Consider the following 14,692-nt stretch of genomic DNA (forward strand, 5'->3'; position numbering starts at 1 on the left):
GCCAGAAAGCTTCTGCCATTTCTTTGGCATCTTGGTTGAAATCTTTAATTCATCTTGCCTATGTTGAGTCGGGTAAAACTCCGCCTCAGAGGATTACAGCTCATTCTACTAGGTCAATTTCTACTTCCTGGGCGTTTAGGAATGAAGCTTCGGTTGATCAGATTTGCAAAGCAGCAACTTGGTCCTCTTTGCATACTTTTACTAAATTCTACCATTTTGATGTATTTTCTTCTTCTGAAGCAGTTTTTGGTAGAAAAGTACTTCAGGCAGCGGTTTCAGTTTGAATCTTCTGCTTATGTTTTTTTCATTAAACTTTATTTTGGGTGTGGATTATTTTCAGCTGGAATTGGCTGTCTTTATTTTATCCCTCCCTCTCTAGTGACTCTTGTGTGGAAAGATCCACATCTTGGGTAATCATTATCCCATACGTCACTAGCTCATGGACTCTTGCTAATTACATGAAAGAAAACATAATTTATGTAAGAACTTACCTGATAAATTCATTTCTTTCATATTAGCAAGAGTCCATGAGGCCCGCCCTTTTTTTGTGGTGGTTATGATTTTGTATAAAGCACAATTATTCCAATTCCTTATTTTATATGCTTTCGCACTTTTTTATCACCCCACTTCTTGGCTATTCGTTAAACTGAATTGTGGGTGTGGTGAGGGGTGTATTTATAGGCATTTTGAGGTTTGGGAAACTTTGCCCCTCCTGGTAGGAATGTATATCCCATACATCACTAGCTCATGGACTCTTGCTAATATGAAAGAAATGAATTTATCAGGTAAGTTCTTACATAAATTATGTTTTCTTTTTTTACATAGAGATGTTCAGGTGATATTTTCTAGTCAGCTTTTTACAGCTATGCTGCATCACTTTCAAGTGTTTCAACATTTGGGTATCATGGCCCTTTAAAGGAACATGAAACCCACATTTTTTTTTCTTCTATGATTCAAAAAGAGCTTGCAATCTTAAATATATTTCAAATTTACTTCTATTATCAAATTCCCCATGCTCCCTTTGTATCTTTTGTTGAAAATAAGGGATGTAAGCGCAGGAGCGTGCACGTGTCTAAATAGCACTATATGGCAGCAGTTCTGCAAGAGTGTTATCCATTTGCAAAGAGCACTAGATGCCAGCACTATTTCCTGCTTTGTAGTGCTCCAAACACTTACTTAGGTATCTTTTCACGCAAGAATGAAGCAAATTTGATAACAGAAGTTATTTGAAAGATTTTTTTTTTTTAATTGTATGTCTGAATCACAAAAGGAAATGTTGGGGTTTTAAATCCTTTTGGTTAACTGTTTTGGATAATTTGCCATTCAATAGCTAGATTGGTAGCTTTTCATTCATGTCACAAGAATTAGTTCAGGTATTTTAGCACTATGCCATAGTCTATCTACAGATAGAACTCCTCCAAGGCTAAACACAGTTGCATTCATTTGCAACCCTGTTCAATTGGAGAAAACAGATTAAAAGTGTTATTCTATTTTTTAAAGGGACAGTATACACCAATTTTCATGCATAATGCAATAGACACTACTATAAAGAAGAAGACACACAGATACTGATTTAAAAATCCAGTATTAAACCTTTTAAAAACTTACTTAGAAGCTCCCAGTTTAGCGCTGTTGATGAGGTAGTCTGGGACACCCACTGAAAGGGGCTGGGTAAACAAAAAGAGCAGACCCCTCCCCCCCCCCTTCCCTGCATATGAAATGACAGATAACATAAACAGGAGTCTGTAAATGCGTGTATACATCTAACACTGTGGGGCTTGGTAAAGAGTCTGAAAATCAGCACAATGTTATTTAAAAAAAAAATAAGCAAAACTGTACATTGTTACAAAAACACTACCAGATGGGCTATATAAATGGATCATCTACAAAACATTTATGCAAAGAAAAATCTATTGTACTATGCCCCTTTAAGGGTTTTGCAGACAATTATAATATAAATGTGCTTGTAATCCTTTGGAGTTCTAATTTAGCTTGTACTGTTTTTCCTGCTGTATTGGTTCTTCAAGTTCATATGATTAATCGAGACAAAGCAGTTGCTAATCTTCTGGCTTCAGCTTGGCCAGGGACCTACTTTTTGGATTTTTTTAGCACTGTATAATAACTAATTTCTTACCAAGTTTTCAATTAAAAGATTTTTTTTTTTTTTTTAAATTGTTCTGATTGGAATATTGTAAAGATCTATGAGAACTGAATGTATGTCAGTGTTGCTGCCTTCAAAAGTGGGGTTGTGATGCAAAATTTATTTGCAGAACAAAACCACATGGTTTTGTATTCAGGATGACATCCGGACACAAAAATATACTTGATGGCACAATATAGCATGTTTATAGATTAACCTGCTAAACAAATCACCTTGGAACTGAGACAGGTTGCTTGCTGTACCGATTATTCTTAACCCCTTAATGACCACAATGTACCCTGTATGTCACTGGTCGTTAAGGGTTTTTTCAGGACATAATAGCACAAGTCTAGCAAGAACACGCTATTAATGCCCTCCCTCCAGCAGGCTTTGTGGAATAGAGCAGTCTCAACGCTGGTGGCAAGACCGCACTATAAAACAAACAAGTCCCAAAAAAAGGCCAGCGACATACAGGGTATGTCGCTGGTCCTTAAGGGGTTAAAATGACATCCGGGTAAGAGACCACTGGAATCCCCTCTGGATTCTGATTTTTAAACAAAATCCTAAAAAAAAAAAAAATCCTTAGTAAAGATTTTGTAAATCTGTGGGCAACCTCAAAGATTCTGAATACTTTTCTTTTGCAAGATGTACCGAGTCCACGGATTCATCCTAACTTGTGGGATATTGTCCTTCCTTACAGGAAGTAGCAAAGAGCACCACAGCAGAGCTGTCTATATAGCTCCCCCCTTAACTCCCCCCCCCCAGTCATTCTGTTTGCTGGCTCTAAGCAGGAAGGGTAAAGAGAAGAGGTGTTAAACTGTTAGTTTTATTTTATCTTCAATCAAGTGTTTGTTATTTTTAAATGGTACCGGTGTTGTACTATTTACTCTCAGGCAGGACATAGATAAAGACTTCTGCCTGGAGGATGATGATCTTAGCATTTGTAACTAAGGTCCACTGCTGTTCCCACATGAGCTGAGGAGTACAGTAAAACTTCAGTGTGAGGAACGGTTTCTTGCTATACAGCAATGAGGTATGTTCAGTCATATTTTCTGCAGAGACTGTGTTAACTCAGAAAGGCTGACAGTGTCCCCATTAAGGGAAGGGTAAGCAGTAATCCTAGTGTTATCAGAGGTTTTTACTAGCTTGCATAAATTGTTAATTTTTTGTGGGCACTCAGTTTGTTATGTGTATTTGGGACAAACGTTTTTGTGTCTGGAGTAACGTTTTCTGTTTTATGGGACATTTGCTTGAGGGTTCTTTGGGGTTGTTTATAACCCACATGGCTTTCAGGCAGGGTTTGTTAGTTTTGTGTAGGCCCCAGCAACATCGACTGAGGTGGGCGGGGCCTACATTTACAAGTGGCAAGCAACTTCTCCTGAGGTCCTGATAGTCTTCTGAGGGACTAATTGAAGCTTTAAACCCCATATTATCGCTTCCTAAGGGCAGGTAGGGCCACAGCAGAGCTGTGGCAAGGAGCTTTAGGGGGTTTTAACCGGTTTTAGACAATTATCAATCCGTTTTTTTTCATTTGGGGTCTATTGCTTTTTTTACTTGTGGTGCAATCCTTCTAAAGCTTAGTGGGTACACTGTTAAAATTTCAGAATTTTTGAAGGAATTTTAACCTGTTTTGCAGTTTGTGTATGCCTTTTTTTCTGTTAAAGGTACAGTACCGTTTTTGCAAATTGTGTTTTTTTTCATTAAATAAAGTGTTTTCCAAGCTTGCTTGCTTCATTACTAGCCTGTTAAACATGTCTGACACTGAGGAAACTCATTGTTCAATTTGTTTAGAAGCCATTGTGGAACCCCCTCTAAGAATGTGTCCCAATTGTACTGATATGTCTATAAATTGCAAACAGCATATTTTGACTTATAAGAATTTGGCATTAAATGATTCTCAGACCGAAGGAAATCAGGTTTCGCCATCTAGTTCTCCCCAAGTGTCACAACCAGTTACGCCCGCACAAGCGACGCCAAGTACTTCTAGTGCGTCTAATTATTTCACCTTGCAAGATATGGCTTTTCAGTTATGAATACAACCCTCACAGAGGTTTTATCTAAACTGCCAGGGTTGCAAGGGAAACGCAGTAGCTCTGGGTTAAGAACAAATGCTGAGCCTTCTGACGCTTTAGTAGCCGTATCCGATATTCCCTCACATTGTTCTGAGGTAGGGATGAGGGATTTGCTGTCTGAGGGAGAGATTTCTGATTTAGGAAAGATGTTCCCTCAGACAGATTTAGATATGACGGCATTTAAATTTAAGCTAGAGCACCTCCGTTTATTGCTCAGGGAGGTTTTAGCTACTCTGGATGATTGTGACCCTATTGTCGTTCCAGAGAAATTGTGTAAAACGGACAAATATTTAGAGGTTCCTGTTTACACTGATGTTTTTCCGGTCCCTAAGAGGATTTCGGACATTGTTACTAAGGAGTGGGATAGACCAGGTATTCCATTCGCTCCCCCTCCTGTTTTTAAGAAAATGTTCCCCATTTCTGACACCATAAAGGACTCATGGCAGACGGTCCCTAAGGTGGAGGGAGCTATTTCTACTCTGGCTAAGCGTACAACTATACCTATTGAAGACAGTTGTGCTTTCATTGATCCTATGGATAAAAAGTTAGAGGGTCTCCTAATGAAAATTTTTGTTCATCAGGGTTTTCTTCCTCAACCTATAGCATGCATTGTTCCGGTAACCACTGCAGCTGCTTTTTGGTTTGAGGCTCTAGAAGAGGCTCTTCAGATGGAGACCCCACTAGATGATATTTTGGACAGAATTAAGGCCCTTAAGTTGGCTAATTCTTTTATTACAGACGCCCCTTTTCATCTTGCTAAGTTAGCGGCAAATAATTCAGGTTTTGCCATTTTAGCGCATAGAGCGTTATGGCTTAAGTCCTGGTCAGATGATGTGTCATCTAAATCTAAACTTTTGACCATCCCTTTCAAAGGTAAGACCCTATTCGGGCCTGCACTGGAAGAGATCATTTCAGACATCACTGGAGGGAAGGGTCATGCCCTCCCTCAAGATAAGTCAAATAAGACAAGGACCAAACAAAATAATTTTCGTTCCTTTCGAAACTTCAAGGGTGGTCCTGCTTCCTCTTCCCCTGCTGCAAAGTAAGAGGGGAACTTTGCTCAACCCAAGCCAACCTGGAGACCTAACCAGGCTTGGAACAAGGGTAAACAGGTCAAAAAGTCTGCTGCTGCCACTAAGACAGCATGAAGGGGTAGCCCCTGATCCGGGACCAGATCAAGTAGGGGGCAGACGTTCTCTCTTTGCTCAGGCCTGGGCAAGAGATGTTCAGGACTCCTGGGCCGTAGAAATTGTAACCCAGGGGTATCTCCTAGATTTAAAAGATTCTCCTCCAAGGGGGAGGTTCCATCTTTCTCAATTGTCTGTAAACCAGACAAAAAGAGAGGCGTTCTTAGGCTGTGTAGAAGACCTTTTTACCATGGGAGTGATCTGCCCAGTTCCGAAAACAGAACAGGGGCAAGGTTTCTACTCCAATCTGTTTGTGGTTCCCAAAAAAGAGGGAACCTTCAGACCAATTCTAGATCTCAAGATCCTAAACCAATTCCTAAGAGTTCCATCCTTCAAGATGGAGACCATTCGGACTATTTTACCAATGATCCAGGAGGGTCAATATATGACTACCGTGGATCTAAAGGATGCGTATCTGCACATTCCTATCCACAAAGATCATCACCAGTTCCTCAGGTTTGCCTTTCTGGACAGGCATTACCAGTTTGTGGCTCTTCCCTTCGGGTTGGCCACGGCGCCAAGAATCTTCACAAAGGTGCTAGGGTCCTTTTTGGTGGTCCTAAGGCCGAGGGGCATAGCAGTGGCGCCTTATCTAGACGACATCTTAATTCAAGCGTTGACTTTCCAACTTGCCAAGTCTCACACAGACTTAGTGTTGGCCTTTCTAAGATCTCATGGGTGGAAGGTGAACGTGAAAAAGAGTTCTCTTATTCCTCTCACAAGAGTTCCATTCCTGGGAACTCTGATAGATTTGGTGGACATGAAAATATTTCTGACGGAGGTCAGGAAATCAAAGATTTTAACCACCTGCCGAGCTCTTCATTCCATTCCTTGGCCGTCAGTGGCTCAGTGTATGGAGGTAATCAGACTTATGGTAGCGGCAATGGACATAGTTCCGTTTGCTCGCTTGAATCTTAGACCAGTGCAACTATGCATGCTCAAACAGTGGAATGGGGATTATGCAGATTTATCTCCTCAGATAAATCTGGATCAAGAGACCAGATACTCTCTTCTTTGGTGGTTGTCACAGGATCACCTGTCCAGGAGAATGTGCTTCCGCAGGCTAGCGTGGGTTATAGTGACGATGGACGCCAGCCTACTGGGCTGGGGTGCAGTCTGGAATTCCCTGAAAGCTCAGGGTTTGTGGACTCAGGAGGAGGCCCTCCTACCGATAAATATTCTGGAATTAAGAGCGATATTCAATGCTCTTCAGGCGTGGCCTCAGCTGGCTTCGGCCGGATTCATCAGGTTTCAGTCGGACAACATCATTACTGTAGCTTATATCAATCATCGGGGGAACAAGGAGTTCCTTGGCGATGATAGAAGTTTCCAGGATAATCCGATGGGCAGAGACTCACTCTTGCCATCTATCAGCGATCTATATCCCAGGGGTGGAGAACTGTGAGGCAAAATTTTCTAAGTCGTCAGACTTTTCATCCGGGGGAGCTCCATTCCCAGGTGTTTGCTCAACTGGTTCAGCTATGGGCACACCAGAATTGGATCTGATGGCGTCTCGTTAGAACGCCAAACTTCCTTGTTACGAATCCAGGTCAAGGGATCCTCAGGCAGTACTAATAGATGCTCTAGCAGTACCCTTGTCGTTCAACCTGGCTTATGTGTTTCCACCATTCCCTCTCCTTCCATGTCTGATTGCCAGAATCAAACAGGAGAGAGCTTCTGTGATTTTGATAGCGCCTGCGTGACCACGCAGGACTTGGTATGCAGACCTCTGCCACTGAGACAGGACCTTTTGATTCAAGGTCCATTCAAGCATCCAAATCTAATTTCTCTGAAACTGACTGCTTGGAGATTGAACGCTTGATTTTATCAAAGCGGAGTTTCTCTGAGTCGGTCATATATATCTTGATTCAGGCTCGAAAGCCTGTCACCAGGAAGATCTATCATAACATATGGCGTAAATATCTTTTTTGGTGTGAATCCAAAGGCTACTCATGGAGTAAGATCAGGATTCCTAGGATTTTGTCTTTTCTCCAAGAAGGATTGGAGGAAGGATTATCCACTAGTTCCTTAAAGGGACAGATAGTTAGAATTAAGCCTGTGTTTAAACCTGTTGCTCCGCCATGGAGTCTCAATTTAGTTCTTATAGTTCTTCAGGGGGTTCTGTTTGAACCCATGCATTCCATAGATATTAAGCTTCTATCTTGGAAAGTTCTGTTTCTAGTTGCTATCTCTTCAGCTCGAAGAGTTTCTGAACTATCTGCATTGCAATGTGACTCGCCTTATATTGTTTTCCATGCTGATAAGGTGGTTTTGCGTACCAATCCTGGGTTCCTCCATAAGGTTGTTTCTAACAGGAACATCAATCAGGAAATTGTTGTTCCTTCTCTGTGTCCTAATCCTTCTTCTAAGAAGGACCGTCTGTTGCACAACTTGGACGTGGTTCGTGCCTTGAAGTTTTATTTGAAAATAATGGTATCTTTAGAAAGTCTATTTAATGGCAAGAAAAACGGTCTATAATATATGTGGGTACAGTAAATGAGTAAGGAAGATTACAGCAGAAATGTAAAAATAGCCCTGCTCCCAAATGGTAAGAAAATTGAAAAGTGCTGTGGTCACTAAGGGGGTTAAGGATCTTAAGTATTGGTTGAGGGTCACACGTTCAACACACACATACACACATATATATATAGATGTATATGTAGATATACTTACATACACACACACATCTAGATAAATATAGAATTATAGCGGAAAGCTATTAATTGAATTGTTCTCTTTTATTAAGTGTATGTTTTTGTCCTAATAAAACCAGAGTTTTCCTTGCTGCTTCACCAATAGGATCTGTAGAAACAAGTGAGCAATTGATACCTAGACACATTTCCTGTAAGTATAAATTAAAATTTTAATTTTGCGCGTAAATATATTTTTGCTTGTAACATTTCTACTATTTTTTATGTGTTTGATGACAACGTACCGTTAAAGTTGTGTGCACATTTTTTTTATTATTATTTCTATTGCAGCTATTGAGAGTTGCTGCAAGACATTTACTTGTGACTATTAAGAATTTAAAAAAAAAAAAATATAAATATTTATATTATCAATGATGTAGTGAAGAATGTAAGAACATTCAAGTTCATTTAACAAAAGGACCAGGTTTTCGGTCACTAGATGCGATTTCATCTAGAAACATCTTTATCCATTACAACTGCCGTTTCTTTGAAGAAAAGAACAGTTTTTAAAGCTTAACCTGATTTGAAACTTTCAATGACTGGGAGGGTAAAGATCGTAGCAGAGGTCAAGAGCTAATAGTGTTATTCTAGTAACAGTTAGAGAGAAAGCATTAACAGTTCATTGTTATTTGGACCTCGGGAAAAAACGCATGTTTTGTTTAAATAAGTGCAAATGCCAACCAGATGTTTACAAACTATTTTACCAGTAACAGCCTGGCCAATCAAAACATGGAAGAATAGTGATGTAACAATACAGCTAATATTATGATAGGATTGCAATCTACATATTTCTTTTTTTTTTTTTTTTTGCCTTTGATCTTTAGTCTGAAGCTCTTCTTCTCTACTGAACTTGTCTTGCTCTCCATCAGCAATGATTGGGCGAAGTTCAGGGAACTGCCTATCACTTCAAACAATTGATCAAGGGAGTAACTGGTCCAAAATAGGATTCCAGAGGCACGCAGAGCTGCGGCATAATCACTTAAAGATGTTTTGAAGAGGGGAGGGAGGCAGAGGTGTATGAACTCAGAAGGGTTGGCCTCTGGTCACTGGTAAATAACTGAAGTCAGGTGCCACAGAGTCTAGACAAGGTGATTTTAGTGTGGGCTCTGTGGTATCTGATACTCAATATGGGACTTGTCTGATTAAGCCCCAACTTACCTCTTCAGTAAGCCTGCAGCCCTTTTTATTGCCTTCCTGCTAAATCAGTAAAAGATGACAATGGCATAGTTAAAGCTGGACAAATTCAATGTTAATATTTCCCGTTGGGCGGCAATTACTCAGGCTTTTGAACTGCCACGGGTTGCAATCATATTAAATAAAACTTTGTAATAAGCTAAGGAGAGCCCATATACATCATTTTAAAGTAAACTGGCTGGAAAGGACAGGTTGTCTGAATTTAATTGAACCTGAAGTGGAGTCTTTTTTTTTGTTCCCTCTTATATTCTATATAAATACACAGATGCTATAGAAAAAGCTGTCAGTCATGTTTTGTTAATTATGTTATTCGTTGAGGGTCAAATTGCTTATTACAGTTATGAAGAGATTTTTGCTCCCCCCCCCCCAATTACTAATCATTCACGCACTAAAGATAATTTAGTAGAGATGTTGCAGGCTTAAGAAACAATTAGCAAATTTTCATTGAATTTACATTTTCATAGAATTTTGTCTTAATCATTATTGAAAACTACTCTATGTGCTACAATGTAGATGTTGCTTTATACTAATGAATGTTATGAATGCGATATATGTCTCTGTGTGTGTATATATATATGTGTGTATATGTACACATATATAGGCTAAGTAGGCTCAGGGGCAGCAATAGACTACTGGGAGCTAGCTGATGATTGGTGGCCGCACATATCTGCCTTGTCATTGGTTCACCCAATATGTTCAGCTAGCACCCAGTAGTGCATCGCTGTTATTTACAGAAAATCTACACTACATTTTATTTGTTACTTAGTACTTAGTACTAAGATCACAGGCTGATCTTGGCTATGTGTTTAACATTCCTTTGTGAGGGATAAACATAGAAATCTATATACAATGTTATAGCTCATTAAAACCTTTTATGATTGCTGTTTTATGTCCCTTTAACTCATGGATTTCATATCCCTTTAACCACGTAGGAAATATAGTTTTATCATCAGACAAAGTGCATTTTTTAAAGCGACATTAAACTCCATTTCTTTCATGTAATTAGCAAGAGTCCATGAGCTAGTGACGTATGGGATATACATTCCTACCAGGAGGGGCAAAGTTTCCCAAACCTCAAAATGCCTACAAATACACCCCTCACCACACCCACAAATCAGTTTTACAAACTTTGCCTCCTATGGAGGTGGTGAAGTAAGTTTGTGCTAGATTCTACGTTGATATGCGCTCCGCAGCAGGTTGGAGCCCGGTTTTCCTCTCAGCGTGCAGTGAATGTCAGAGGGATGTGAGGAGAGTATTGCCTATTTGAATTCAATGATCTCCTTCTACGGGGTCTATTTCATAGGTTCTCTGTTATCGGTCGTAGAGATTCATCTCTTACCTCCCTTTTATGATCGACGATATACTCTTATATATACCATTACCTCTGCTGATTTTCGTTTCAGTACTGGTTTGGCTTTCTACAACATGTAGATGAGTGTCCTGGGGGTAAGTAAGTCTTATTTTCTGTGACACTCTAAGCTATGGTTGGGCACTTTTTTATAAAGTTCTAAATATATGTATTCAAACATTTATTTGCCTTGACTCAGGATGTTCAACATTCCTTATTTTCAGACAGTCAGTTTCATATTTGGGATAATGCATTTGAGTAAAACAATTTTTTTCTTACCTTAAAATTTGACTTTTCCCTGTGGGCTGTTAGGCTCGCGGAGGCTGAAAATGCTTCATTTTATTGCGTCATTCTTGGCGCGGACTTTTTTGGCGCAAAATTTTTTTTCTATTTCCGGCGTCATACGTGTCGCCGGAAGTTGCGTCATTTTTTACGTTCTTTTGCGCCAAAAATGTTGGCGTTCCGGATGTGGCGTCATTTTTGGCACCAAAAGCATTTAGGCGCCAAATAATGTGGGCGTCTTATTTGGCGCTAAAAAAATATGGGCGTCACTTTTGTCTCCACATTATTTAAGTCTCATTTTTTATTGCTTCTGGTTGCTAGAAGCTTGTTCACTGGCATTTTTTCCCATTCCTGAAACTGTCATTTAAGGAATTTGATCAATTTTGCTTTATATGTTGTTTTTTCTATTACATATTGCAAGATGTCCCATGTTGAAGCTGAGTCAGAAGATACTTCTGGAAAATCGCTGCCTGGTGCTGGAGCTACCAAAGCTAAGTGTATCTGCTGTAAACTTTTGGTAGCTGTTCCTCCAGCTGTTGTTTGTATTGAATGTCATGACAAACTTGTTAATGCAGATAATATTTCCTTTAGTAAAGTTACATTACCTGTTGCTGTTCCATCAACATCTAATACTCAGAGTGTTCCTGATAACATAAGAGATTTTGTTTCTAAATTGTCGAGTCGGGTAAAACTCCGCCTCAAAGGATTACAGCTCATTCTACTAGGTCAGTTTCTACTTCCTGGGCGTTTAGGAATGAAGCTTCGGTTGATCAGATTTGCAAAGCAGGAACTTGGTCTTCTTTGCATACTTTTACTAAATTCTACCATTTTGATGTGTTTTCTTCTTCTGAAGCTGTTTTTGGTAGAAAAGTACTTCAGGCAGCTGTTTCAGTTTGAATCTTCTGCTTATATTTTCAGTTTTTTTCATTATAAAATTTAAACTTTATTTTGGGTGTGGATTATTTTCAGCAGGAATTGGCTGTCTTTATTTTATCCCTCCCTCTCTAGTGACTCTTGCGTGGAAAGATCCACATCTTGGGTAGTCATTATCCCATACGTCACTTGCTCATGGACTCTTGCTAATTACATGAAAGAAAACATAATTTATGTAAGAACTTACCTGATAAATTCTTTTCTTTCATATTAGCAAGAGTCCATGAGGCCCACCCTTTTTGTGGTGGTTATGATTTTTTTGTATAAAGCACAATTATTCCAATTCCTTATTTTTTTTTATGCTTTCGCACTTTTGTCTTATCACCCCACTTCTTGGCTATTTGTTAAACTGAATTGTGGGTGTATTTATAGGCATTTTGAGGTTTGGGAAACTTTGCCCCTCCTGGTAGGAATGTATATCCCATACGTCACTAGCTCATGGACTCTTGCTAATATGAAAGAAATGAATTTATCAGGTAAGTTCTTACATAAATTATGTTTTTTTCCTTTCATAATTTAAATTGAGCATATAATTTAAAATAAATAAATTCTAATTTGCTTCTATCATCAAATTTGCTTTGTTCTCATGGTATCCTTTGCTGATGCCGTATAGTGCTCCAGACACGTGCATACTTTGAAACCCAACTGCCTGCTTTTCAACAAAGGATACAAACAGAACCAAGTAAATTGGAATAGATATACAATAGAAAGTTTTTTTTTAAAGACTTACAACTCTGTCCGATAATGAAAGAAAGAAAAAATTGGGATTTTCATGTTCCTTTAATGACATTAAATTTTAGCTGTCAATTTAGTTTTATGTTCTGCATTAACTAGTAAATAGATTGTAGTTTGTTGTATTAGACGTGTAAACACAAACAAAAGGCTAAGGACAGAGTGGAACATATTTGCCTTCAGTCACAGTGTTTATTTAATTGTAAATGTGTAGTTATAATTCATTATGTCAAACGAAAAACTACAAGTGGCCCTTAACATTCTACACTGTTCTGTAAAATGTTACAAATGCACTTCTGAATAAAACAATAAAATAAATAAATTCCCTGTTTACTGTGCATTTTAATTTCTAAGGAATGTTAAAAATGTAGTCAAAATTGTAGTGATTGTGCCAGTGATTTATGAATACGCATGTATGCCTGCTCATGATTGGCTCATCAGCGCATCCTCATCTGGTGTGGCACAGACGCACACCTTTTACTGTATATTTAATCCCTTTGTGGAATAATAATTGGGGTAAAACGGGGTTCTTTAAACCACGGGTCCAGACCCATTACTGGGTCGTAACACCATGTTTACTGGGTTGCAATTTGTGTGTGTTATTTGACCGTGTGTGTGTGTTGTGTGTTTGTTGTATTACAGTGTGTGTGTGTTGTATTAGTATGTATGTGTTGTGTGTTTGTTGTATTACAGTGTGTGTAATGTGTGTGTGTGTGTTATATTAGAATGTATGTGCTGTGTGTTTGTTGTATGACAGTTTGTGTAAAGTGTGTTTGTTGTTTGAGAGTGTGTAGTGTGTGTGTGTGTATTGTATGAGAGTGTGTGTGGTGTGTGTTGTATTAGAGTGTATGTGGTGTGTGTGTGTTATATGACTGTGTGTGTGTTGTGTGTTTGTTCTATGACAGTGTTTGTAATGTGTGTGTTGTATGAGAGTTTGTGTGGTGTGTAGTTGTATTAGAATGTATGTGGTGTGTGTGTGTTGTATGAGAGTGTGTGTGTGTTGTATGACAGTGTGTGTGTGTGTGCGTTGTATTACTTATTACATCACTTTCAAGTTTGACTACAATCAGGAATAAAGTATGCACACATTTTAGTCACTTTGCCAAAAAATCTAGCTATCTTGTATATTACTACAAAATTTTTCAGACCAAATATAAAAATAGGGTCGCAAAGGTATGTGGTATCATTTATCATTGCACTGGGTCTTGGGGGGAAATATATATATATATATATATATTCCCCAAACTATTTTGCTCAGGAACAGTGTTGGCTTACTTGATACTGATTTATTTTTTATTTTCTTGGGGAGCCCAATAAATTTAAAACAATGCAAAATACTAAGACATAAGAGAATATTGCACAATATGACACGAGTGAAAAGTTGGCTTAAATCTGTTAATTTTATTTTTTAGTTAATGAAGATGTTGTTTGAATCTTCTGATGAGCGGATTGATCTAGAACTCATCTCATTCTGCATCAATCTTTCTGCCAATAAGAGGAATTCTCAGATCATTTGTGACGGTAAGAACCCAGCAGTTATTTTTTTATTTTTTTTGTTTCAAAGAGCTTTATTGATAAATAAAAGTTAGCACAGAGTAACACTTACAAAGTGTTCTAGCACAAACCTTCAAACAAGGTCGGAAATGTTGCAACCAAAATAAGAACACACCAGCAGTTATCCTATGGTCATCATTCAATTGCAGGCTATGCCTTCTTCATCTGCTTCTCTATTTCTTCGCTCACTGGCTCACACTCTCTCTCATTCTCTGGCTACCTCTTTGCTTTTCTCTCTACATTTTCATCCCTCTCCGTTTTCTACCTGTATCGTTTTCTAGAATATTTTCTCTCACTCTAAATCTGTCTCTCCGGCTTTGATGCTCTCTCAATGATACATTGTATTATTGCTCTGAGCCATCTTAAAATGTGGTTAAAGGGACAGTCTACTCCATAGTTTGTATTGTTTGAAAAGATAGATAAACCCTTTATCGTTGATTCCCCAGTTATATTAATACATTTTTTACCTCTGTGATTACCTTGTATCTAAAGCCTCTGCAAACTGCTCCCTTATTTCAGTTCTTTTCACAGACATTCATTTTAGCCAATCAGTGCCTTCT

At 38.7% G+C, this 14,692-nt stretch overlaps 1 protein-coding gene across 1 annotated transcript in view; it reads left to right on the forward strand.

The window, feature by feature from the left end:
• KIFAP3 (kinesin associated protein 3) overlaps positions 1 to 14,692 on the forward strand; it is a 479,627-nt gene that overhangs the window by 286,471 nt on the left and 178,464 nt on the right. Inside the window, 1 exon segment of the mRNA XM_053693102.1 lies at positions 13,991 to 14,099. Within this exon segment, the coding sequence (XP_053549077.1) occupies positions 13,991 to 14,099 (109 nt within the window).

The sequence above is a fragment of the Bombina bombina genome, chromosome 10, assembly GCF_027579735.1.
Source record: "Bombina bombina isolate aBomBom1 chromosome 10, aBomBom1.pri, whole genome shotgun sequence".
Classification (NCBI taxonomy): Eukaryota; Metazoa; Chordata; class Amphibia; order Anura; family Bombinatoridae; genus Bombina; species Bombina bombina.